At 52.0% G+C, this 23,143-nt stretch overlaps 8 protein-coding genes across 8 annotated transcripts; 5 read left to right on the plus strand and 3 right to left on the minus strand.

Annotated features, from left to right (window-relative positions):
- Positions 1 to 10: 10 nt before the first annotated feature.
- INS49_004081 (uncharacterized protein) lies at positions 11 to 1,402 on the plus strand (the record flags this gene model as incomplete). The annotated part of the gene is made up of 2 exons (XM_043164871.1): positions 11 to 345; positions 844 to 1,402. 2 exons carry the CDS (start codon positions 11 to 13, stop codon positions 1,400 to 1,402), a joined length of 894 nt encoding a protein of 297 aa, XP_043018521.1.
- A 2,465-nt stretch (positions 1,403 to 3,867) lies between these two features.
- On the minus strand, positions 3,868 to 5,454 carry INS49_004082 (uncharacterized protein; the record flags this gene model as incomplete). The annotated part of the gene is made up of 1 exon (XM_043164872.1): positions 3,868 to 5,454. The coding sequence occupies one exon, from the start codon at positions 5,452 to 5,454 to the stop codon at positions 3,868 to 3,870; it is 1,587 nt and encodes a 528-aa protein (XP_043018522.1).
- An 899-nt stretch (positions 5,455 to 6,353) lies between these two features.
- INS49_004083 (uncharacterized protein) lies at positions 6,354 to 7,623 on the plus strand (the record flags this gene model as incomplete). The annotated part of the gene is made up of 4 exons (XM_043164873.1): positions 6,354 to 6,620; positions 6,696 to 6,770; positions 6,858 to 6,925; positions 7,023 to 7,623. The coding sequence occupies 4 exons, from the start codon at positions 6,354 to 6,356 to the stop codon at positions 7,621 to 7,623; spliced, it is 1,011 nt and encodes a 336-aa protein (XP_043018523.1).
- A 4,273-nt stretch (positions 7,624 to 11,896) lies between these two features.
- On the plus strand, positions 11,897 to 12,829 carry INS49_004084 (uncharacterized protein; the record flags this gene model as incomplete). The annotated part of the gene is made up of 1 exon (XM_043164874.1): positions 11,897 to 12,829. The coding sequence occupies one exon, from the start codon at positions 11,897 to 11,899 to the stop codon at positions 12,827 to 12,829; it is 933 nt and encodes a 310-aa protein (XP_043018524.1).
- Positions 12,830 to 13,224: 395 nt separating this feature from the next.
- INS49_004085 (uncharacterized protein) lies at positions 13,225 to 15,422 on the minus strand (the record flags this gene model as incomplete). Its single annotated transcript, XM_043164875.1, has 2 exons — positions 13,225 to 14,023; positions 14,521 to 15,422. 2 exons carry the CDS (start codon positions 15,420 to 15,422, stop codon positions 13,225 to 13,227), a joined length of 1,701 nt encoding a protein of 566 aa, XP_043018525.1.
- Positions 15,423 to 17,594: 2,172 nt separating this feature from the next.
- Positions 17,595 to 18,222, minus strand: INS49_004086 (uncharacterized protein; the record flags this gene model as incomplete). Its single annotated transcript, XM_043164876.1, has 2 exons — positions 17,595 to 17,901; positions 17,957 to 18,222. 2 exons carry the CDS (start codon positions 18,220 to 18,222, stop codon positions 17,595 to 17,597), a joined length of 573 nt encoding a protein of 190 aa, XP_043018526.1.
- Positions 18,223 to 20,603: 2,381 nt separating this feature from the next.
- Positions 20,604 to 21,638, plus strand: INS49_004087 (uncharacterized protein; the record flags this gene model as incomplete). Its single annotated transcript, XM_043164877.1, has 3 exons — positions 20,604 to 20,908; positions 20,981 to 21,076; positions 21,209 to 21,638. 3 exons carry the CDS (start codon positions 20,604 to 20,606, stop codon positions 21,636 to 21,638), a joined length of 831 nt encoding a protein of 276 aa, XP_043018527.1.
- A 766-nt stretch (positions 21,639 to 22,404) lies between these two features.
- INS49_004088 (uncharacterized protein) lies at positions 22,405 to 23,039 on the plus strand (the record flags this gene model as incomplete). Its single annotated transcript, XM_043164878.1, has 2 exons — positions 22,405 to 22,542; positions 22,947 to 23,039. 2 exons carry the CDS (start codon positions 22,405 to 22,407, stop codon positions 23,037 to 23,039), a joined length of 231 nt encoding a protein of 76 aa, XP_043018528.1.
- Positions 23,040 to 23,143: the final 104 nt, after the last annotated feature.

A 23,143-nucleotide genomic window follows, 5' to 3' on the forward strand; every position in this document is an offset into this window, starting at 1 on the left:
TTTCACCTCAATGGAGCTGAGAGGGTTCCGAGCTCCTCGTCTGTGGGATGAGCATGGGTCTTTCGGGAAGCTTAGTCGCTACTTCGGCGATGACAGAGTTTTGGCTTCCCTTTACCGTGCTTTGAAACTTGTTGCGAGAATCGGCTCCCTCAGGTGGGACGACGGTAACAGTATCCACAAGGGTAAGAAGCCGGTTCTCGAATCCATTACCGAGGCAAAGGTCTCATATGCTACGGATCCCCGAGACAAAGTATATGGTATTCTCGCTTTCCTGCCGCCAACCATTGCGAGCCGTATCCAGCCGGACTACGACACGGGCTTCACCTGGCAAGCCTGTTGGACCATGTTTGCGAAAAGCTGTTACGAGGGGGAAGGGAACCTCAATCTGTTGGCAAGATCAGCCGGAAAAAGTTCAACTGATTCTGGAACTCCAACTTGGATATTTGATCTGTCTACACCAAAGTCAAAATACCCGTTGTCAATCATCCGGCCCGAAGGCCAGGAGATCGCTGCTCCAGAAATAGAAGATATAGGCCATATGCCACATCGAGCTGTGCACACATTCGAAAGCAACAAGGATTTGGGAAAGGCTTGCCAACATTGGGTCGACGCTAACCATCTGTTCTGCAAAGGGGCAGTTGTTGACACGGTCCGCGCTATTGCAAGCCCCGAGGGTCAGGCAGCAAAGACGGCAGCGGCCCAATCTCCCAATCATGCTCACTCAGGACTACCTCCTGGTTGGAATGGTGCGCGCTCGAGGCTTTCGTTGGCACGCGTCTTGGCATACGACAGCAATTTCGAATTCGCGAAAGGGCCTTCACTCTTAGACATGCCCTGGATCAGTCGAGCCGAGCTCCGTAAAATTGAAGTCGGCCCTCCTGACATCAAGATCGACGAAGACGTTCGCGGAACTTCTGATCAGTTCGGTATTTTTGACTTCAAGGTTGTGAATGGCCACGAAACATCTCGCAACGGTGTTTCTTGGGCCGAGGTCTCCGCAGGCAGCATCCTCCCCTATCTCTACCGCCGTGTTCTCCACGCCAATGAGTCGTTCGAGCTTCAGGGGATCCCATTAATGGACTACTTCACGTCTCGGACCGAATACTGCAAGAAGCCGCGCGAGACCAAGGAAGCCATTTTTCTGGCAAGCGAGCTGCTCATGTGGCGGCGGCTTTTCCAAACGGAAAACGGATTTATTGGGTCTATCACCAGGCATGCGGTGCCCGGTGTCAAAATCGCCATCTTGTACAATTGCGATATGCCGGTCGTCCTCAGGCCCAGTGCCCAAGGCGACACATATGAGGTTGTCGGTGGATGCTTTGTGGAAGGCTATATGAAGGGGGAGCTGGTTGAGGACATCAAGAGTGGAAAGTTCAAGACGGAGACATTTTGTTTGATTTAGAGGTACTTCATGTCGCTCATTTTCTTGTGAATGATTTGGATCAATTTTTAAAGAGATCATTCTGTTTCAATGCCTGCTGACTTACTGCAAACACAGCCAGTTGACCACCCAGATATACAAGACATATCAGTCTCTGCAGTCACCAAGTCCAGGGTGTGAAGGCCTGGCGGTCCTGCACACGTTGTGGAAGGACTGTGGACGCCAGGGAATAGCATACAACATCTCTCGAGGCCCGAAGTTTGTTTCACACAGCTTGATGAGGAAGATTGCTAAGACACATATTTGATTGATTTGCAACCATTGAAATTTCAGAACAGTGCCAAGCCTGTGGGCTCTAACAAGAGTCCATACATGAGCAGATTCTTTGCCTCGACGTTGGCTATGTACCTGAGAATGTGGGATGTTGACTGAGGCTAAAAGCGAAATGCTTCAGTAGCTACAATGACAAGCCATCAATGAGTTGTCCTTCCTATGTGTGAAATGTTAGTATATGGTACTTTCTGATCATGATTTCCAGTGACATACCTATTACTGGTGCACACCGGTTGGAGACCCAGAGGGATCAGAAAACCGCAAAATCAATGCTTGAGCCTTGGGCACTTTCCCGTCTTTGTTCCATGCTGAGAACTGCATTTGAGACAAGCTTTTGCCGTTCCTGTCTTGGTTATTCCGCAGTCTCCCCCCTCGCCATTTTCATCAACGACTCTTTTTGTACAAGCCTCGGTAACCGTCCAGCTGGCCACCTCTCCTTGGCAGCCATTAACACCGCACTGAGGCATCTTGTCTGAATAATTCGCTTAAGGTATTTGAGACAAGTTAGAACAGAGAATAGAGGACTGTTTATTTGAATGAAATGAGTACAAGTTCTGAAAAGTAGTCAGAAAACCCAGTCCCCAACTCCAAATGATCCAGAAGCAGCCGGACATGATATAAGTACCTCGCTGGGCGCCATATTATCCCACTGGAACCCCGCTGATATCCGTCTTATGCAAAAATGGCGGTTATTTAGGCAGACCAGGCGGACTGCATACTTCGTGCCAACGAATGAGGGGCCACCGCAGCCTGCAGGGCTCACGCAAATGCACGTCATGAGACTGGTCCTGTCACACTTCCGGCCGTCCGGAAGCCTTTGCAGCCCTGTCCAAAATGTTTCGTGCTTCAGCTGTGGAGCGTTTTGAGCCGACGCGGGTCTTTTCATTAATATCGCTGTCGAGACGTACGAATACAGTCCGACTTCCGACTCGGATCATCGGACATGCCAAATCTTTTCCGCGAAAACATTTGTTCTTTCTAAATACAACAATGTTCATCGTACATCATATGAGCACAAAGAGCTGCACAAGGCTCTGCAAAAAAACGGTCGAAAGAATTCTGCGGACTCCATGGCCTGTTTCCCCGCCAATGAGGAATTTGACATCTCAATAGTTCCATGCCTGACCCTGGTCGATTTCAGACAACAAACAGGCAGGCACACAAAATGCGAATGTGAGTCTGTGATTTGCTATAGGAGCCTTGTCCTCCACTCAGCAACTTCTAGGCAAGCTAATCACCCAGCCTATCCGGCGTGTCTAGGCGTCGAGGGGGGCCCGCCTGCGCATCTCGTCAGGCGGGAGGTTCTGTTCGTCGCGGACAACGAGCAAAGCATGCGCGCTTTACCCATGACACAATCTGTCAATGTACACGACAGCGTACCTAAGTGTAATTAAATGTTAACATTCGTGAAGACTCAGCGGCTTTGTCATTTCTCGACAGGTTCTCTTCGTTGTGGGAAACTTTCGGGCCATTTCTTCCTTTTAAGCTGGTTCTGAGGAGACCTGATCGACAGGGTCAACTTGCCCTGCAACAGTGAATGTCCCTTCCATCCGCCTCTGCTGCCCAACATAATTCTTGATTGTTTCGGAGCCTAATGGTGTTGATGTGGGAATGACCAAAACAGGAGCTAAGACGGCCTTATTTGTAAATAATATAGCACTCAAGTGTTCAACAGCCGGTGCTGAGGAAGCCAGGTTGATTACCTGTTGCAGGTCAAATATATCCAATGGCATGGAGGTCTATTTAATGCTACCATCAGTTATCCATTCTGAACGGGAGCATTCATCTCATACGTTCTTGTGGGTTTCGTTGGGTCTACCACATAGATGTCACTAGTGGTTCTACCAAAAGATTGCCAGAGGTTTGAACTACAATATGTAGCAAATTCCCCTCCCATACCATAAAAGCTTACGTACGGCCCGGAGTAAAGAGAGTCTTCTCGTACTATTGGCCACAATGGGATAGTTTTGCAGATATGGTTGTGGGCCGGGATTATATCTATAACCGATCTAGAACTAGAATGGATGTGAATCATGGGTGTTTGCTTGACTACTATATGCTACGTACATCACGTGGGAGCACGAGTAATCGTCGGTTAATTGAGACGTGTTTGATAACGCGAATTTGGATACATATCATCTTCTATTCACGTATCAAGACAAAGTTTTCGTTGTGTCCACCACGGAACGTTTTTGAGCATCGTCTTTGTCCTGAATGCCAACCTCCACATCGTCGAGATCCACAGAGCCATCTCTGCTCCTAGTAGCAGAAGCCTCGCCGGCTCTCGACGTGGTCTTCCAGTTGAGTCCAAACTCGATTATTTCTGGATACTTCCGTACATACCAATACATGCCCAAGATCGCGATGATACCACCGGCGCTGAACGCAGCCGCCAGGGGAAACCCAACGGGATACATGGGCGAGTCTGCGGTCCGCCACGCTCGGAGCGGGATGGTAGCGTGCCCGACATAGACCAGCGTTACGGCCAGGCCGACGATCACGGAGCGCGCCTCGGGTTCCTTCCGCAGGATGATGGCAAGCCAGGCTAGAAGAGCGTAGCCCCACGCCGCTGTCGCGAACGTTAGGAAGTAGAACGTCATGATAGTGCCCCTGCCTCCCGGCCATGCCGCGAGCACCGATGTGGAAACGAGCTGCACTAACGCAGCACCAATGGCGACCTGCCAGCGCCAGTTCTTGAAGTCGCTCAGCGCGTTGAGGACGATGTTGGAGACGATGGAGATGCTGTACCCGCCCAGCGGGATCAGGTTGACCGTGTAGACCGAGTACAGAGGCTGGCCGTTTGTATCCTTCAGGCCCTTGAGGTACAGCAGAAAGTACGAGTTGGCGCGCTGCGACCAGGCGAACTGGAGGTAAGCCGCTAGGAACAGGTAGGCGATCGGCGAGGTGAGCAAGCCACGGACGCGGGCCCAGAGCACCTTGCCCTTGACGGGCTCCTGCGTGGTGGTCCCCGACCGTGCCATGCGCGACTGGGCAAGAGCGCGCTCTTCACTGGTCAGCCACAGTGCGCGGGTCGTCGTAGGCGCGTCCGGGATGACGAGGAAGCCGTAGGCGCCCCAAGCCACGGTCATAGCCCCCGATACCACGAACAGCCACTGCCAGCCCTCTAGCCCGTGCACGCCGTTGAGGTTCCTGTACAGCGCGGCCTGCAGGATGCCGAGGAACATGCGGCCCGCGACGCTGCTGACGCCGAAGATGGCGAGGCGCTTGCCCATCTCCGCAGGGGTATACCAGTTGAAGATGAGGCTGACGATGCCTGGCCACGAAGTGGCCTCAAAGACCCCCAGGAAGAAGCGTAGAATGTACACGGTCCGGGCTTTGCGTGCGGCGAACGTCACCAGGGTGAGGGCACCCCAGACGACCTCGCAGAACGGCAGCCAGAGCGACGGGCAGATGCGGGTCTGGACGAGCTGGGATGGGACGATGAACAAGGCGTAGCCGATGGAGAAGTAGGTCGCGAACTTGACGAGCTCGTTGCCGTAGAGCGAGAGGGCCTCCTGCATGCCCGATACGTAGGCGGATGTTGTGGCGGACTGATCCATGTCCTTCATGAGGCCGGCGACGAAGGCCCACGACAGGAGGAGGATATCGAGCTTAAGGACGAGGACACGTTCTACATCGCGGAAGTAGGGGTGAATCTTGGCCAGCCATGGAATCGATGGCGTTGGAGCAGCTGGAACGGTGGCCGCTGACGGCGTCCGATTCCTCGACAAGCCCACCATTGCACCTTGTCGATGCTGATATCGAGAGGGGGCTCTGAGAACTCTTTATCGTGGACTTTCTCTAAAATACATGACTAGATATCGACCGCATTATTCTTCATTGATCCCTCACCCCGGGGTATGGTGACAGCCATGCCCAGACCTAGCCATGCAGAATGACGGATGGTGCACTGATTCGAATTTTGGCGCAACATTGTGGATCTTGATGGTGGCATCATGTACCTTGCTTGTCGCTTCTGCGTGCAGTTGTGATGGTCCGGATGAGGAGCCGGATCGTTGATGGGGCCGGGTTTCTCGAACAGTTGCGAGCATCAAAAGCTGGCAGCAAAGCATTTGCCGTGAAACTTGGACCTGTCGATACATACTAGAGATTGCGGGTCGTCCAAACCGTTCTCAATAATTTCCCGGCAGTAATCATCTAGAATAGTATCGTCGTATTTACACGTTGAATGTTGCGAGTTGCAAGGGTTGATTTCGCCATCCAGACAGCCAATGTTGTCACACGTCGGGGCCCGCCCAGTTTGGAGCCTCCGCCTTCGCACATCCGGGGAGCTGCAGCCGGGCAATTTGGACGTGAGTGTCGCCCGAAAGGTGCCGATCGGAGGAGGATGCAGTACAACAACGAACAAGGACTCGGCCTGATTAACAGGAGATTTTGAGCGGTACACATATTTCGATGCGGGATCGCCTCTCGACGACAACTTATCAGCCGCATCCCTACCTACCCGAGTCGAGTCCTACGTAGCTTACGGCCTGGGTCTCTGAATAAAAAGAAATACCACGAACTTCTCAACTCGAGAACTTTATGGTGGCTGAAAACGAGGGTCCACGAGCATCGACCATAGATCACCAACCTCACGGCCAACGCAGCGTAAGCCGCAGACCCGAAAACTCTCGCCATGGCCACACAACCGCTCTACCCAGCATATCTGCCCACGAGGCCCGACGGCTTTCAGCCCACGCTCGATGTGCCGTACTTCGAAGCCGAGGAGCCCGGCACGCGCGCAGACAGCTCCAAACCCTGCATCTTTAAATCAGGAGCCAAGGTCGAGAATCTCACCCCCCGCATCGGCACCGAGATCAGGGGCCTCCAGCTGAGTCAGTTGTCCAAGACCGGCCTGGACGAGGTAGCGTTGCTCGCAGCCGAACGGGGCGTGCTTGTGTTTGTGAGTTTTCAATCACGCATAGAAGATGTTTCGGAGTCTTTGACAAAACTTATTAACTGGCCGCGTATCATGGAGAGGGACCAAGACTTTGCGGATATTGGTTTCGAGAGACAGAAGGAGATTGTGCGGCATTATGGGCCGTTACATCAAGTATGTGTTGCATTATTCCCGTGGATACGGTAAAGGTCACCAAAGCAAAGCACCGTGTGGCTGACCATACGTTATTACGGCCTACAGCACCCAACGATGGGGTATCCTGAAGGGACTGGCCCCGAGTTCCATGTCGTCTATGCAGACGAAAAAGCGTGAGTAAAACCCTCGAATTTCCCCTCATGTAGTTGTCACTGTTGTGATCAGCATTATGCAATTATCTCAGCCGCCCACCACTGACAACTTAACCAGGGGTAACTTGAGGAATCTTCTCGGTCCTCGCACCAACTACGACCTCTGGCACGTAGACCAGACATTCACCCCAAACACCCCATCCACCACCTTCTTCTGGGTCCTCGAGCAGCCCGCCTCAGGCGGCGGCGACACGGCATTCACCTCGCTGACAGCCGCCTACGCCGCCCTCTCACCCGCCTACCGCAGCACCCTGCACGGCCTGCGCCTGCTGCACACCTCCGCTTCCGTGGGCGAGGTCGCGCGCGTGGGTACGGTGCGCGCCCTCAGGGAGGCCGTCTCGACCACACACCCGCTCGTGATCAGGCAGCCGGTGACCGGCCAGCCGAGCTTGTTCGTGAACCCCACCATCGCGCGCAGCGTCGAGGGCTTCCTGCCCGAGGAATCAGATGCGCTGCTAAAGTTTCTGCACGAACACATCCGGAGCCTCGACTTTAGCTGTCGTGTGCGGTGGGAGAAGGGTTCCGTGGTGGTGTGGGACCAGAGGAGCGCTGCACATAGCGCAGTGCCTGACTTTCGGGATGGAGAGAGGAGGCATATGGTGAGGATCATCCCGTACGGAACGCGGCCAGAGCCTGCTTTTCGTGGAAAAGGTGTATGATGATGAATGTACATGGATATCGAGAGGCGCAGAATAGAAATCGATTAAGATGCCCATGTTAAAATTAACTAGGGAATGCTTGAACATCCTCGTAACGGGTGTCCGTCTACCTCAATACAGAATGGCCATTAACCCATCTAAATCCAAGCCCAGCACAGCCATCTTTCTGTGACCATACTTGAGTGACCATTTTCTGCGGCTAATAGGATGGGAAGCTACTCCTGTCCTGCTCATCTCGTCGATCCGTTGAAGTTGTGATGGTCGCTACAAGTGGTTAGTATGTTTCACTCGACAGCCAAGAAATATAGAAAAGAGGACAAGGAATGTTCACCCCGAGAATTGCGCTCCGATCCCCATCAAAAGCTGGTCATGCTGTAACTTGTTCCTGGGGCCAGGCTTATTATTGACATTCGAGCCCGATGGGTCGCTCTGGCTGTGACCCTTGCTGGCTTGTGAGCTTGGGCTGTATGTCACCTGAACGGAGGTGTTGGATGAGGACGGCCTGTGTCCCACTTGTTAGAACCTGTCTGCTAAGAGAAATAATGGGGGAAAGTCTTGTACACACATATTTGAAATGAGCTGTATGAGATTTGGGTGTAGTAGAGTGAAAAAGTGGTGCTTGGATCTGAGGAACATAGCAACGAACAGAGAAAGGCGGCCCTCTGACGCTGTTATATAGCCGGAGGATCACAGGAGGCATTTGTCTGTCCATGCCCCTCAATGCTCAGAGTGAGGCTCATCTTTCTAGACAGAACCATGGATACAGGGTAAGGGCCAGAATGTGGCCAATGATCGCAACATGAGGTTATGAAGACTGCAAAATGCCAATAACTTATGCAGCCGAAATCTAGCCACTGATATCAAAACGAGGCCTGAGCCGCAAATGCTGCGAGGCCCCAGCCAAAATCTAGCCTATGGAATGGTTTCTTGATACGCATTATCGATCCCTTGAACTACCTTTCTGTTCGAGCGGCTGAGTCGAGCTGTCGCGAGACGTCGTGAAACCACACTTTAAGCGTTCGCACGCAATGTGTCTGAACTGGCCCGATTCCCGCTTACGTAACATTCTAGGACCGTGACGGGGACTTGATTGGCTAGATTTTGGCTCCTCGGAACGCTCCAACAACTATGCGACGAGTGGAAGCAGGCTGTCCGGGGTGGTCATTCTCTTGGCAAGCAGAGACGCTGGCTGTAGAAGTGCTTGTTCATGGATCCAAAAAAAAAAATCAAGAAAATGCACTGTTACCTTGGCTGGCTACGCCGTACGGCTGTGCTCTGGCTTCGATGAGACATTTTCTGGTTTTTCTCAACCAAAATCAGCCTGGCTTATGATTTACATAAAATTGCCACAGCAGCCTTTGATTGCCCGCATGCCCGATGTGTGTCCTGGTTGGCCAGAATTTGGTCTAGTAGAGCTGAAGTGCGTAAACCCCTGTCAAGGCTGTGCCCGTCACAGCTTTTCTGGCCGGGCAGATTTTGGACAAACAGCAGGCGTGGTGGTACACATGCAGGATGCTATTCTTTGCACATCATTAGTTTCTGAACAAAATCTATAAGATGACTAAACCGTCTTATTCCCACAGGACTTTGTTTCCCTTTCCCACTCATGACCATGTATGCTGTGACTTATTCAGCAATGCATCCCACCTGACCACTCTCAAGTCATCACCATTCTTCTCATTCTTGCGCTTGTCTACAGAACCCCTACGTCTGCTCCACGCTTCTTAGACTTTCCATCTGATATGATGTCGGGCAAGACTTTGATTGACCTCAGCCGATGGCAAAGCAAGAGGGAGGTTCTTTATCACCTCTTTTTCTGCCAGGGAAAAAGTTTAAAAGACGTGAAGACAATCATGGAAATTGGCCACGGGTTTCCCAAAACATTGAAGTAAGTGTCATCTCATACATAGCCGCCCCGCACTATAAGTTAACACATGCCAACAAGGCGTTCGGATTATGAGCACGTACTCCGAGAAGAATTCAAATACAGGAAAAACCTCAGTGCCGATGAGTGGCGCTTCTCTATCGGTCCACGAATCGCGAGACGAAAAGCAGCAGGCAAGCGCAGTGAGGTGCTTCTCCATGGGTCCAAGGTTCAAACTGTCGACAGGAGGATCGGAAGGTCTTTCAAGAGCAAACGTTCACACCGGTGTGCCAAAAGTAGAAAAGCAACCTTTCTGACCACGGTTTCCTGTATACGTCCCATCGCTGACTACCTTCAGCCCATGCTGCAGAATTGCCCTATGGAGTAGTTATCAGAACCCCTTCGCCACAATCTTCACCACTTGTGGCCTCATCTACATGTTGTACAAAGTCTGGGGCCGACGAGATCGAACAACACGAAAGATATCAATCGTCTATGGAGTCTCGTACGACTTCTCCTCATGGATCTGACAGGCTAAGCTTATTGACGGGAGTTCTTCCTTTCTCAGACGCTGGTTCCGAGGCAACAGCAGCGTTGTCAGCTCAACTGTTGAGAGAGGGTTGTCCCATCAACAAACTTCTCACCCTGTTGGATGAATACCGTAAGTTACGAGAACGCGCACTCAATGGCTTCAGTCATTTACGGTCGCACTAATACGAGAATGACCGAGTAGAGCGTAAATTGAACCAAGCGGAGCTCAGATTGTTCGGACCGAACTCCACTATTGGCATATTAGGGAAGATGGGCTTCGACTTCTCCAACGGCCTACAGGACAAGACAATATCTAGACGCGAAATGACCTCGATTCTTGACTGGATCGGATTCTCGGTTGACATCGCATCTTTGAAGACTTTCTTTTCTCAGAAAGCTTTCACGATTCTCGCCGTGTGGGACGGGTTGAATTCGACTGTTCTCAACAGGAGACATTCGGCAGCTTTTGACGTCCTTTTGTCTGTTCACTTGTCAATCATGGATCAAATACCGTGGACGATACGCAAGCCCCATCATGATTTTTCAAATTTTGCAAGAATGATCCCAAATCGTGTGGCGACATTGATCAATGCTTATCCATCCGACCAATGCGAATTGGACACAGCGCTGCGAGATGCTGTATCCAACAATGGCCCGATCGAGTTAGTGAAGGAGTTGATCAGTGCTGGCGCGACTCTTAAGAGCAACTTGAAGGGGTTTCGAACCAGCGTGGACAACCTCATTCGCTGTTTCAGAAGCCACAAACGTGAGGCAGCTGATCTCGCACTCCTGCAACTTCTTCTGGATGCTGGCGCAGTCGTCGATGAGCCACCAACCCATGACCGCAGCGTGGGCTGGACGGGCCCGCATGACCCTATTCACGCTACGGACTACCTACTTCTGAAAGCGAAGCATTCCGCACACGTTCATTGCCTCTTGTCACTCGTGTATTCATACAGTGACCGTCAACACACTACTGTTACGGTGCCTGGTGTCTTTGAGGCTGCACAGGCCGGACAGGAGCAGCTGCGTTCCTACCTCAACGCCCGCTTAAAGCCGTATGACCATCAAGATAGAAATCAGGTCTTAAAAATTGCCCTATCCGAGGCCTCAGGAAGAGGATATGCCAATGTGGTGCAAAGCTTGGTGCAATTCGGTGTTGACCCGAACCTCCGTCTGGTGCCCACAATCCACCGCGAGTCCCAGCATTTTCGGCGCCGGAATGTCTGGCATCCTGTCATTCGAGCAGTCAATAACGGAGATTTAAATACCTTACGTATACTCATAACTGTACCCAGCCTCGATATTGCCCTTCTGGAAGAATAAGTGCGTGAACAGCTCGATATGTGCGCATTGCGAAATATGGAGAATTCCCAGCGCGACCAAATACTGAGTGTCCTCTCAACTCTGGATCTTTCCACAACTACTCGCAGCGAAATCCTGCTCTACGCGATGCAAACTCATCTTTGTGAGCTGCGAGGCCATGACCTTCCGGACTTTGGATTTGTGAGCCAGCTTCTTGAGTTTGGTTTTGCATGCTTGGACCACCGAGGAAATCTTGACCGGCACACTCCGCATATCTTAGTGCGCGCGATAAATAGAGGTTGCGGCGTAAATGCGTTGAATTACCTCGTCGAACGAGACATGGGGATTCTCTCTGCACCATCCGAACCTACCATTGCAGCGCTCTTGGACGCCACTTTAAAGCGTTACGGCGAACGTCACGAGATATTGGAATTCCTCGCCCGAAAAGTCGAAGGGCTCCAGTCATATATCCAAGACAACGCCTCGTCTCTTCTATCGTGCTTTCTCAAGAACATGCGGGGCCACCGGTTATGTCTCAATACTATGAAGCACTGGTAAAACGACTGTGCAGCCATGGTGACAGTGAAGTGGTTTTTGGATCTTGGAGCCCCTTTGAAAGGGCCTGTCCTTGCCAAGCTCGTTCGACACGAGAATGATAGCTTCATGCTGGCAATGATCCGTAGTGTGGCAGAGGTGAACACATTGGGTTACAGCCAGGCTCTGCAGTGGTCAGTTTTCCTTGAACGACTGAATCTGGCAGTCGCGCTGATCGAAAGGGGCGCCAAAGGCAATGGTCCTCCAGCATGGAGTGGTGGACTTCCCAGCAGTACACTCCAACTGGCCTGCGAGGCCGGCGCCCCACTCTGGTTCATCAGGTTTGTGGTTGACCAGGGAGCAGACGTAAATGCTCCCTTGACATCAAACAAAAGGCCTACGGTACTTCAAGCTGCTTGTGATAATGGCGCTCAACTGTCGCACATCAAGTTTCTTCTCGAGAAGGGAGCAGATGTGAATGCTCCGCCCGCTCCAGAAGGTGGATTCACGGCGCTTCAGTACGCGGCAAGAAACGGTTTGATGAACATAGTAACACTGCTGCTGGATCATGGAGCCGACGTGAATGCACTGAGCGGATATTGTCTCGGTAACGCATCTCACAGCTTCACGCGTGCAATCGATCTTGCCGCGAAGCATTCCAGGTTGGATATGGTCCACTTTCTAATCGCAGCAGGTGGGAAAAGTTCTCAGCCGGGCTCCACAGGTTTTGAAGGCGCTATCGAAATCGCAACTCGTGAGAGGAACTTTGCCATTCGTTGCCTTTTACAAGAATATGCCCACTCTTGCTCTGGAGCTCCAATGGAGGCGGAAAGAAGATGGCTGCGGGCAAATCCTCATGCATGCCTGTACAATGGCAGGATACAGGACACAGGCTGGGTAGCTTTCGTGAAAAGGACGGGCGGGGACAGCAAGAGCAAGTCCAGGAAGTACATAAAGGAGCAAGTAGGTTAAGGATTCTGAAGCCTGGCATGTGGATGATCTTGAAGGGACATGGTAGTCGCGAGCGGACGGCTGGGACGTGTCGTCGGACGAGCGAAATATAACACGTAGGCCATACAGTAGGGGAATGGAAGGGAGCGGTTACCGTGAGGCTGCCCTTTAGTGGCGCTGGCGTTGAGCGAATCCGGACACTGCTGCTGTTTGTGCTTGTTTCGGCGGGTTCCAGCGTTCTCTTGTGATCTTATCTCAGCAAGCTGCTTCGAGCACATCCCACCTGGATTAACCTTGATACTTGCTTCTACTTTCAGGCAGTCCTTTGACGGATAACTAGAGAAACTTCGCTTTGAGACCATTACTTAATTTGTATAGCTGATGGTATTGTCTTCATGTTGATGGTCCCTCTTGCTTCAATCCACCGAAGTCCTTGGATGCTGTCCCTGGCCATACGGTGTCACATGGGTTAGTGGCACTTGGTCAGCCTGGTTGGGGCTCTCCAGCCTTATCTTTGTTGTCTTGGCCATCCTGTAAAGTTGTTCGGGGCCCGGAATCCCGGCGCGCATTACCTCAGCCGGCAACACGGAATGAAAGAGCAGCGACGTGGCAGTCGACTTCCAAAGTTTAACATCTGTTGCCCTCCGGCTCTCGACCATCTCGGCAATCAGAAACAAGCCGGACGCCAAGACCACGAAGATGGGCAGCGCCAGCCAGGCCCACTGGACACGGACTAGCACAACAGTCCTCGCGGTAAGACCATGCGCTGTAGCATTGTAGTTGGAGCGAAGCTGATCTGTCATGATGATGGCCATGGAATCCAGAATCCCCGGGATGTTCTTCTGCGGATTGCGAATAGCCGTTGTGATGCCTGCAGCGAATTCGGGCACTCCTTCTCCGTCGGCGAGGGTACCGCTAAAGGATTGAGAGACAAAGTAATCGATCAAGGCGCCAATGTCCAGAGTCCGGACACAAAACTCGGGCAGGCCCGTCGTGTTGAAGACAATATAACTGTACAAGTCCTTCTCGTCATCATTCAACATCTCTAACAGCTCGGCATAGCTGGCGTTCATATCAAGATAACCCTCATCAAGTGGGACCTTTTCCATACCGTCAATGCTGAACCTGTTCGTGATGGAGGATGCCTTCGTATAGTTGTAAGCAGTAAATCCTATATCGCATTCGAGTGTCTGTTCCACGGCGGTATCGATACTTCTGTACGCGCTTGGTTGTCTGAATGCGGCGAAGCGGATGAAAGACGTTGGTATACGGGGCCAACTTGGAGACTGGTGTGGAATGTGTGTCAGATGGCCAAGAACACTTTGTCAATAAGGCGAATTGCAGACTAGGTCCTCCTTAGAATCTATGAGGCTGCTAGTGTAGCGTGGTAAACATAATTAATCACGAAAGCGGCAGCGCAGACAGCATCACAGGTATTACAACAGAAATATGCGTCATGCATACGTAATTCATCCTAGTTTGTTCGCAATAAGCGTGTTACAATGTGATCTCGTCATCACAATGACCTTTGAGGCAGCGATGCTCCGGTTGGGCCCAGCTCCTTCATAGTTTCCTCCAGGAGCCTGTCTCCGAGTTCTCGCCCCTCTTCCGTATACCAGATCTGTGGAAATCTGATTCTGTTAGTAAATCCAAAAAAAAAAAAAAAAGAAAGGAAAGAAAAGTAAGAAATATTCGGGGCGGAGGAAACCTACGGCTTGATGGCCCAGTCACTGACAAACTTCCCGTGGCTCTCAGCCCCTCGTGTCAAGGCCGCGTCGAGATATACTGAAGCCCCGACCTCCACCGACCTTGCGTAGAAGTACTGAATAATGCTGAACAAAAATATCAGAATCGCAGAGTTTTCACGGCCGACGGAAGTCCCCTTGGTCATGCCGGGATTGCACAAGTTGATCAGCACGTCGCCCGGATCGACAAGCTCAGCCAGCCTCCCAACGAACAGCGTGAGCAGCAGCTTCGCGCTCCCGTATGTGGTGAGCCGCCCGTAGTTCTTTGGGTCGTCGAATTGGGCCAGCACCGGGCCCTCCGTTTTCAGTGGCGCAGCGTACGCGGCATCAGACCCGACGAGGGTCAAGACCGGCGGCTTGGTCGCGCCAGGGGCCTTCTTGGACCTGAGGACCGGGACGAGCAGCAGCGCCAACAGCGCCGTGGACAGGTAGTCGATCTGCATCGTGTACTCGTGGCCCGTGCCGGGCACGGTCCTGTACGACCCCGTGACCACCCCAGCGTTGAGGATCGCCACGTCGATGCGCGGCAGGGACGCGCACTGTTCTGCGAAGCTTCGGATCGAGTCGTACGACTCCATGTCGAGAACCCAGACGGTGACCTGCGAGCCCGGGAACTCTTCGCGCAGCTGGGCCGCTGCCGCGTCGCCTTTTGCTTGGGAGCGCACGCCCATGACCAGGTGTGAGAGCCCTAGCCCGAGCAGCTGCCGGGACGCCGTCAGGCCAAGGCCTACATTGCTCCCCGTGACGATGGCTGTTTGACCTTTGATGCTCAGGTCCGAGGGCAAGGGCGTGGGTTTGGTGCGTTGCCGCCGTGTAAAGCCGGAGAATGTGGCCTCGAATGCGGCTTCGGCTTGGGGGTCCGATGCCATGGTTGCGTGCACCTGTAGGGTGATATATCCTCTACTTATCAAGAGCTCTAACGTAGAATATGTGTAGCAGAACTAGCAACACACTGTTAGGTTAGACGAAACCCAAGTGAGTAAACAACAAACTGCCTAGATGTAGTACGGACTCTGTCTCTAGATCAACGTCTACTGCAGGTGCTTCCTAAAATGTGTCATCTTTATTTGAGGGGTCGTGCAGCGTTGAAGTTGCACAAAACCCAAGAATGGTAAAGTCCGTCGGGGCTGGCATTCAGGCAGCCAGGGAGACGCAGCGGATGACAAATTCTCAGCGGGCCCTCACACCGGTCCTGGTAAGCCAGCCACAATCCTTCACGCTGTGACATGACCTGACATGGTGATCAATACCTGATTGGCGCCTGGGCAGCGACACCGTTTACGAGGTTGGAGAGATAACGCAATTCGCGTAAGGTACACTGCCGATGTCCCACATGTGAGGTTTGCTTAACCCCCCCCCCCTTTTCTTGTTTGATTTTTCTCTTCTGAAATCCATAACTTCACCTTGGGATTCAAGTAAATGGTTCCAATGGACAACGACGGTCCTTTGAATGCTGAGGGACTCCCAATTGTGGAAGCAATTCATCTGAAGTGGCCCTTCGATTGCTTCAAACTATGAATTCTGGTTGTTCGTGAGGGCGAGATGATTCCCTATGCTTACGTGTACCTAATTCTCTCCAGCGGAGACCAAACCTTGCACCGTCTGTGATTCAGTCAAGATCATCCTACGATGTCTTCTGTGTGGTGATGACATGGTTAGATGATGGTTACCAGGTTCGCACACAACTAAACAACGCCACTTAGTCGAGTGCAGGGGGGAACAGACTTCTGGACCTACCAATAACCAGCGGTGAGGATGCGGATGTCCCGAGGAGAATCCTGGCGGTGACGAGGGTTATGAAATACACGTTCAAAATTGGCTCTCACGATGCTGCTGGATGGTTGGTTGAGTGGAACACCTTGCTAGAATGTTGTGGTAATTCAGGGAGGGATCTGAGGCTAACTTGGGAGATTGTCGGCTTATTGTCTTTCTTAATTATTATCGTCCTGTAATTTCTGTTATACGGTCAAATTTCTCCCGCGCCATGTGAACTTTCTCTGTCGCACCTGCTCAAGGTGGCGACAAAGTGATAGCCTTTAGATGCTTCTGGAACACTATGACTCTGGTGTTCCACGCTGTCATCTTCAAGTAGCACCGTGATGTGCAGTTTTGACCATCTTCAGAATCGGTATGTGCGGAAGATGTCTCGTTTAAGCATTGATGCTAGTCTCAGACATCTCTCAATAACCATAAACATTTGGGCGTCGAGCTGCTGAAAACTTTGCCGAGAAACGGACTAACCTGCTTACGAGGCCTGAAACAGAGTACAGCGAGATTTCAATGCCAACCTCGCTATCAACTTGTCTGTCTTTGTCCTCCGGTTGGACTTCCCATGAAACCTTCCGGAAGGCATCATGCCGTCTGAGTCGCCAGTCCCAGGAATGCATTAGCCATCATCCTTTCCCGTGGTCTTTCGACTCCGTGAGTAACTGAAACATATACCTAGGTATCAAACACCACCCTCGATGAGACCGTCACGGTGATTCTAAAGCGTAAATTCCATTCCCACTGAATTCGCGCCCTGAACACATTGCCCATAAATTGTGGGAGCCGAGTCGGTGGTGTCAAAGTTTGTGAAGAGGAGGGACCGGCAGAAGCATCTGAGACCGCTTTTAGCTTAATCCCACGAAGTGGAACGGGAGTGACAAGTTCCTCATACCTGGATTGAATGTTCTGAGCCCCAACGGGAGGAAGATGGTGGTGGACTAGGCAATCAGACTGACAGTAGCTGGATTGTGGCTCTCCAAGAAAGGGGGAGATGGATGGCTTTCAGCTCTTGTCGCGACCTCTCGGAATCGACAATTCATGATCGAGGCATTGCTTAATGGTTTATGACTCGAAAAGATTGGGTTTCTCTTAACGTGGTAAACTCAGACGGTCGACGAACTTTGTAGCTTAATTTTGACACGTGTACCACAGCAATATCAAAGCTGGAGGGAGTGATTACCAGAATGCTGCTGCTGTATCAATAGCAAATTCAAAATCTGGCTAGCCTAGGGAATATAAACCACTATTCTCGCATAACCCGCCGACCCATCAAGCTACGCATTGGTAGCCCAACCCCTGAGACCCGCATACTCGTTCGGCGTGCATGGCTCATGTTCATAGACAACACTGTGGTCCGGCACCTTATTGCCCTCTGCAGGGATCTGGAGAAAAATGGTCTCGGTCACTCCGGGGAAGTAGGAGCCGTGGCCCTCCATGCTGACGTCCGCGGTATCCGTGACGAACATCAGGCCCGCCTCGCCCGGCGTTAGCACGACCTCGGTGGAGTTGTCGCACGGCAGGGTGATGACCCCGAGTCCCTGAAGGAGAAGCACCCATCTGTCGCAGTTGATGTAAGCATAACTACATACACGCCATATTCTTGGCTGGGGACAGGTGGGGGGGAGAGGGTATCTACTGGTTGAATGGTGCAGTGTGGACCTCGCTGTCGTAACCGGCGGGGGCTACGTTGTAAGTGATGTTGGAGACGTCCCCCAGGTTTGTGGTATGGGTGCCGATGACGCCAGGCTGTGTCGAAGAGACGAAGGGCGCGGCGAGCTCCCAGCACTCGAAGCGCGACTGGCCATTGGCAGTACCGAGCACAGTCACGTTCAGCTTGGTGGAGAGCACTGACTTTTGTGCAAGGAGGAAGAAGGCGAGGTTGAACAGATGAGAGCTTCTCATCTTGGTAATTCCGCGACGTAATTTGGTCTATGGGATGATGCAGGTTTTGAGAAGACAGCTAAAAGTTGTAAAGATCGGACCTGGGTCGTTCAGACTTTGTTTGATGGCACGCGGATCTTGAATTCTGATTCTTTTCTCCGTTATATACAACTCCATGTCCATGAATTCTTTTCGCCTCTAAATTGCAGCCTTTACTCCCTTCTTTTGAGCACATTCCCGCATCACAAGGCCTTTCGCTGCTCTAAGATTTCGCCCATCTGCGCCATCGGCCCCCATGTTGTCTGACCACAAAGAAGATGTTGAGCCCGACGTCCGACTGGGCTCGAACGAGGCCCAGCCCTATTGGCAGGTCCACGGTGAGGGCATTGTCAATATAGATATGTGATGCTATAGCTGTCAGACGAGATGATTTTGGAGGGACGGGTGGCGGCTTTGAGCGGCTTGCTGATCCAGCAGTGCCACCACGTGAGCGACAACGGTGTAAGCAGCAGGGGCCAAGGAATCCTCCAAAGCAGCTTCGCCTTGTGGATGAAGGAGGCTCTGGCAGAGACCCCATGCTCTAGCCTGAGGCACAGCGTGATCTCAACCAAGTCGAACGTTTGTCACATCAATGTCCTCATGCTCATCCTTCAGGTGGTTGTGTGAGACGAGGTAATGCCGTGTGATGCGGCTGACAGTGTGTAACTGGCTGAAAAACATGTCTGCATCAACCTCTTGACCTTGAAAATATTTTGGGAGCAGGGCAGGCTGCTTTGAATGAGGGTTTTAGTGGACTTTCCAAGAAGTTGCAGATCCTGTCGATCGCTAGCCATGATGCCTCAGAAGGGTCAACGCTATCTTGGCTGTGATACTCAACACAGCAAGAGCATGTCTTATTTTGTGACACCAATTACTTTACTGTCAGAATTAGGCTTCATGGCTTCGTGGGGTCCAATTCTGCTGACCTGCATAGACCGAACACGTCGGACCTGCCTGTTCGCCTGAGGAAGATGCAAAGGCACCGAGCGACCTATAAGATGATGCTACTTAATATCCCTTCCATTGGGCGCCTGTTGCGTACCTCGCTCCCGGGTCTGTACATCGGATCATGCTTTGGACCGCATTCTGCCTGCATTATAACTTCTGCATGCCATCTCGACCATTGGGTAGTTGATCCGGTGTGGTCGATCGTCCTTATTTGGGATGTTTTAGCCAGGAGAATGTGTCTTGGGTGGTCCGATGGGCCGCGCTCCATCCTCACATAGCATCAGCCCATGATAGTCTCCAGCCAAGGTTGACGGGCACCAGCAGCATCCGAGATCATGTCTTGAGGCAGATCTGGCATCTGACTGGACATTTTCACATATTAAATTACCGTCTGTACAACGCTGACCTCGCCGACCTCGCCCGGAGTAAGCCTACTACCTCCTCTTGTGCAACAGGAATCTGCGCGAAAGCCCTCCAGCCCGAAGATGGTCGGCCGTCCAGCAGGGTAATATATCTGCTTCTTCACATAGTGGTAATAAGGCTACTGTGCTGAATGTCTTACGCGTTTGGACTGGAGAGAACGTAAAGCGTTGCGTAATGTCGGCCTGTCCTTTCGCTGCGTGATGATATATCCTCACAACGATAATACTAGAACAAGTGATCTGCAGTCCTTCACATATTCATCTGACTCCTCGCTCTCTAATCTTTTTACGAAACGACTGTGTCCCTTGAGCTGAACCACGGCTGAAACGATGGCGACAACAACTAGCAACGCCACGCCCACACCCGCGATGCCACCCCCTCCAGGCACCATGTCCAATTTCGACCAGCCGGCGTCGCGAAAGGGGGTAATGGATATTGCTATAGGCGTCGCAATTCCACTAACTACTGTATTCCTCCTCTTGCGTACCTATGTTAGGATCTGGATCAAGCGACAATGGATTGGCGAGGACTGTAAGATATTCCCAGCCCCGCAGTACTCAGAATTCGTTGGAATGGGTGACACGCCGGGCTGATAAACAGATCAGGGCTCACTTTGATTGCCTGGGTAAGTGTAGACTAAGTGTGGTGATATAGGACTAGTCCAACAGTAACCACGAAGCTCCAGGCTAACCGTGCAGATTGGTACCGTCGCCTTCTGTGGCACTGGGGCCGCCACTATGATACACCACGGCGGCGAGCATCAGTGGGATATGACCCCTGCCCAAGTCGGTGAGGCATATTATGTACGTGAACGGAGTGAATCCCTCGTTCGTCTGTAGCAGAGTGTATGGGAGAGGAAAGGTTGCTGAAGACAAGCCGACGAGATACTGATTTGATCCTTGATTGCTGTTAAGTGGTTTAACGTGGCCAGGATCCTATACGGCTTCACGATCTGCATAGCCAAGCTTTCGATCCTATGTCTGTATCGGCGCATGTTCTCGATATACCCGCGAAGCCCCTTTGACATCACCGTCATCGCGCTCATGGTCCTCACGGTTCTGTTCTATATTACCACCACTATCACCAAGATATGGGAGTGCGTCCCACGGGCCAAGATCTGGGACACATCCATCCCGGGCCACTGCATCGACACGTACATGTTGCTCAATGTCAGTGGTATATTCAACACGGTGACAGACTTCATTATTGTCATGCTGCCCCTCGGGCGGGTCTGGACCCTTAATATGAAGCTCAAAAAGAAGGCCTACGTCGTTTTAGCATTCACGTTCGGCATGTGGTGAGTATCCATCAACTCTGGGCCTCGCGTCAACCGCGCAAAGCCCTAGCTGGTCAGCTGACCATCTGCCAGCGCTCCTGCATTTAGCCTTGTGGGCTCCATAGTACGCCTACGAAGCACCAACAATCCAGACAAGACTTGGGTCCAGCCTGAGATAGTTATGTGGGGGTAAGTTGATTGCCATCCATCTCTCTCCTACTACAGTACTATACAGCCCCTAGGGGGTGTATAGACAAACCACCTACATATTGGATAGAAAAAAAGAAGGAACTCTCTGATGCAACTCACCAAATCCACCAGGCTAGCCGAGCTGACAACGGGCATCCTCTGCGTGAGCTTCCCGGAGCTCGGGGTGCTTCTCCGGGGCCGAATGCGGAGACCCGGCGTAGAGGCCAGCACAGGCGTCAGGAACGGGCGGTACCGCCAGCAGGACGCTGGATTCCACAACCTGCGTCCCAGGCTTCTCATTTGGACTCCAAGGACGGCGCCCACGGCAAGTACCTTGCGTAGGGCTGGAGGCTGGGGCGGCACTACAACGGTGGGCTCGGCTGGAGCAGATGGCGGCGGCAGGCTGCACCAATATGTCGAGTTGGACGGTGTGAACTTGATCCATCACCCGGCGGCTGCAGTGACCGTCGAGAGCCGGATAATGCAGCAACACTGCGGTAGGTGTCTCGGTGACATGGAGGCTATGAGGGTGGTCAAAGTGAATTCTGATACTATAGTGTAAGCCCTAGGAAGGCGAATGGTCATCTGCAATTAGTACAGATGTAAAGTACAATCGTTTGGACTACATGGCGATTCTTTCGCTCAGTTTCTTGTTTAGATATCTGTCTGCGCATAGCTAGAATAGAGGAGATACAGGAAATATTGGGCCGAAAGCAGAACAAATACGTAGGCACACAATGAAAACTAATCAATGAACGGTTTGGATTGAGGGGCAAAAGCTTTGCAACCCAGCACAGCAAGACGTACATACTGGTGGTATATTGTCTAGTGATAAGGTCTGCCCCTTGGATAATCCGGTGTCGAAGTTGGCTACAGTCTGCAGGTACACTATCGCCCGGACTACCAAGAACGGGGCCAGCGGCGTTTGCCCACAACATTTGCCAAAAACGGTTTGTTGGTTGAGTAACCAAATTTCTAGGTACATCCGTTGGCGCGCTGACAGCATTGCCGCTGATCTGCGACCCTGGTCCAGCTATGGCATAAAGATCAATTAGCGTGCTTGATCACCCGGAAGGGCGTATATTACACATGCAACTGGAGGCGCTTCTGATCCTACTGATGTGTCATTTCTGTTGGTTCTCTTCACTCCAAATGTGGCTTGGAAGGTTTGGCCCGGGGTCATGTGGCAACATCAGATTGGAAAGTCAAACGAGGCATGGATTTTGTCTACATGGCATAGCAATCTTCTATTAAGTTACAGGCTCCGCCTCTGACACTCATCAATAACACCGCATCAGAAATGGTCACCACTAGACTATCTTCTAATCATGGCAGCCACCAACGAGACATCACACCCAGAGCGTAACAAAGGCTGGTACCAGGAAGACCTCACCGAGATCAATCAGCCCATGCGTGACCTCTTGGAGAACTACTCCAAGGTGCCCAGGGAGAAGGTGGTCAACCACGTAAACAACATAGCAAGTCCAAAGTGACCCTACCAACGAACATAGACACAGAGGCACAGCAAAAGTCTAATTGTATCGGTCCGAAACAGCGAGAACGCGGCTTCGCGTCCGATCCGTGCCCATGCATCGGGCTCTACCGCTTCACTATCCTCACACTGCACTCCTGCTCCATTTGTGCCAGTTTAGGTATCATTTGTTTTCTTCGTCCCAATTCCATCCTGACTGTTCTAGCAGAGCCTCATTATAGTGTCCACAAATTGAGGAGGATGGAGGTGATGGTGGTGGGTGATCATCAATGATCCCTGCCCTGGGTCATGTGGCCGGGTTGAGGGTTGCCTCTGTGGCCGCGGCCAGCTCGCAGGAACGTCGAACCTGTCACGTTGGCGTTTGACCTCTATCCACAGGGCGTTGACCTGGGCCTCGACTTCTCCGACGTCGCCGCCGTGCGTAACCTCGTCGACCCCATGGCCGTCATCAGTGCACATACAGTAGTGTAACGCGTCGTATCCTTACGACAAGGGTCTGCTGCCATAATGTTGCGGCCATCAAAAGATCCTGGGGAATCGTGAAACTCTAGTGCTGCTGTGGGAAACTAGACCTA

The sequence above is a fragment of the Diaporthe citri genome (assembly GCF_014595645.1).
Source record: "Diaporthe citri strain NFHF-8-4 chromosome Unknown scaffold_11, whole genome shotgun sequence".
NCBI classification, from domain to species: domain Eukaryota; kingdom Fungi; phylum Ascomycota; class Sordariomycetes; order Diaporthales; family Diaporthaceae; genus Diaporthe; species Diaporthe citri.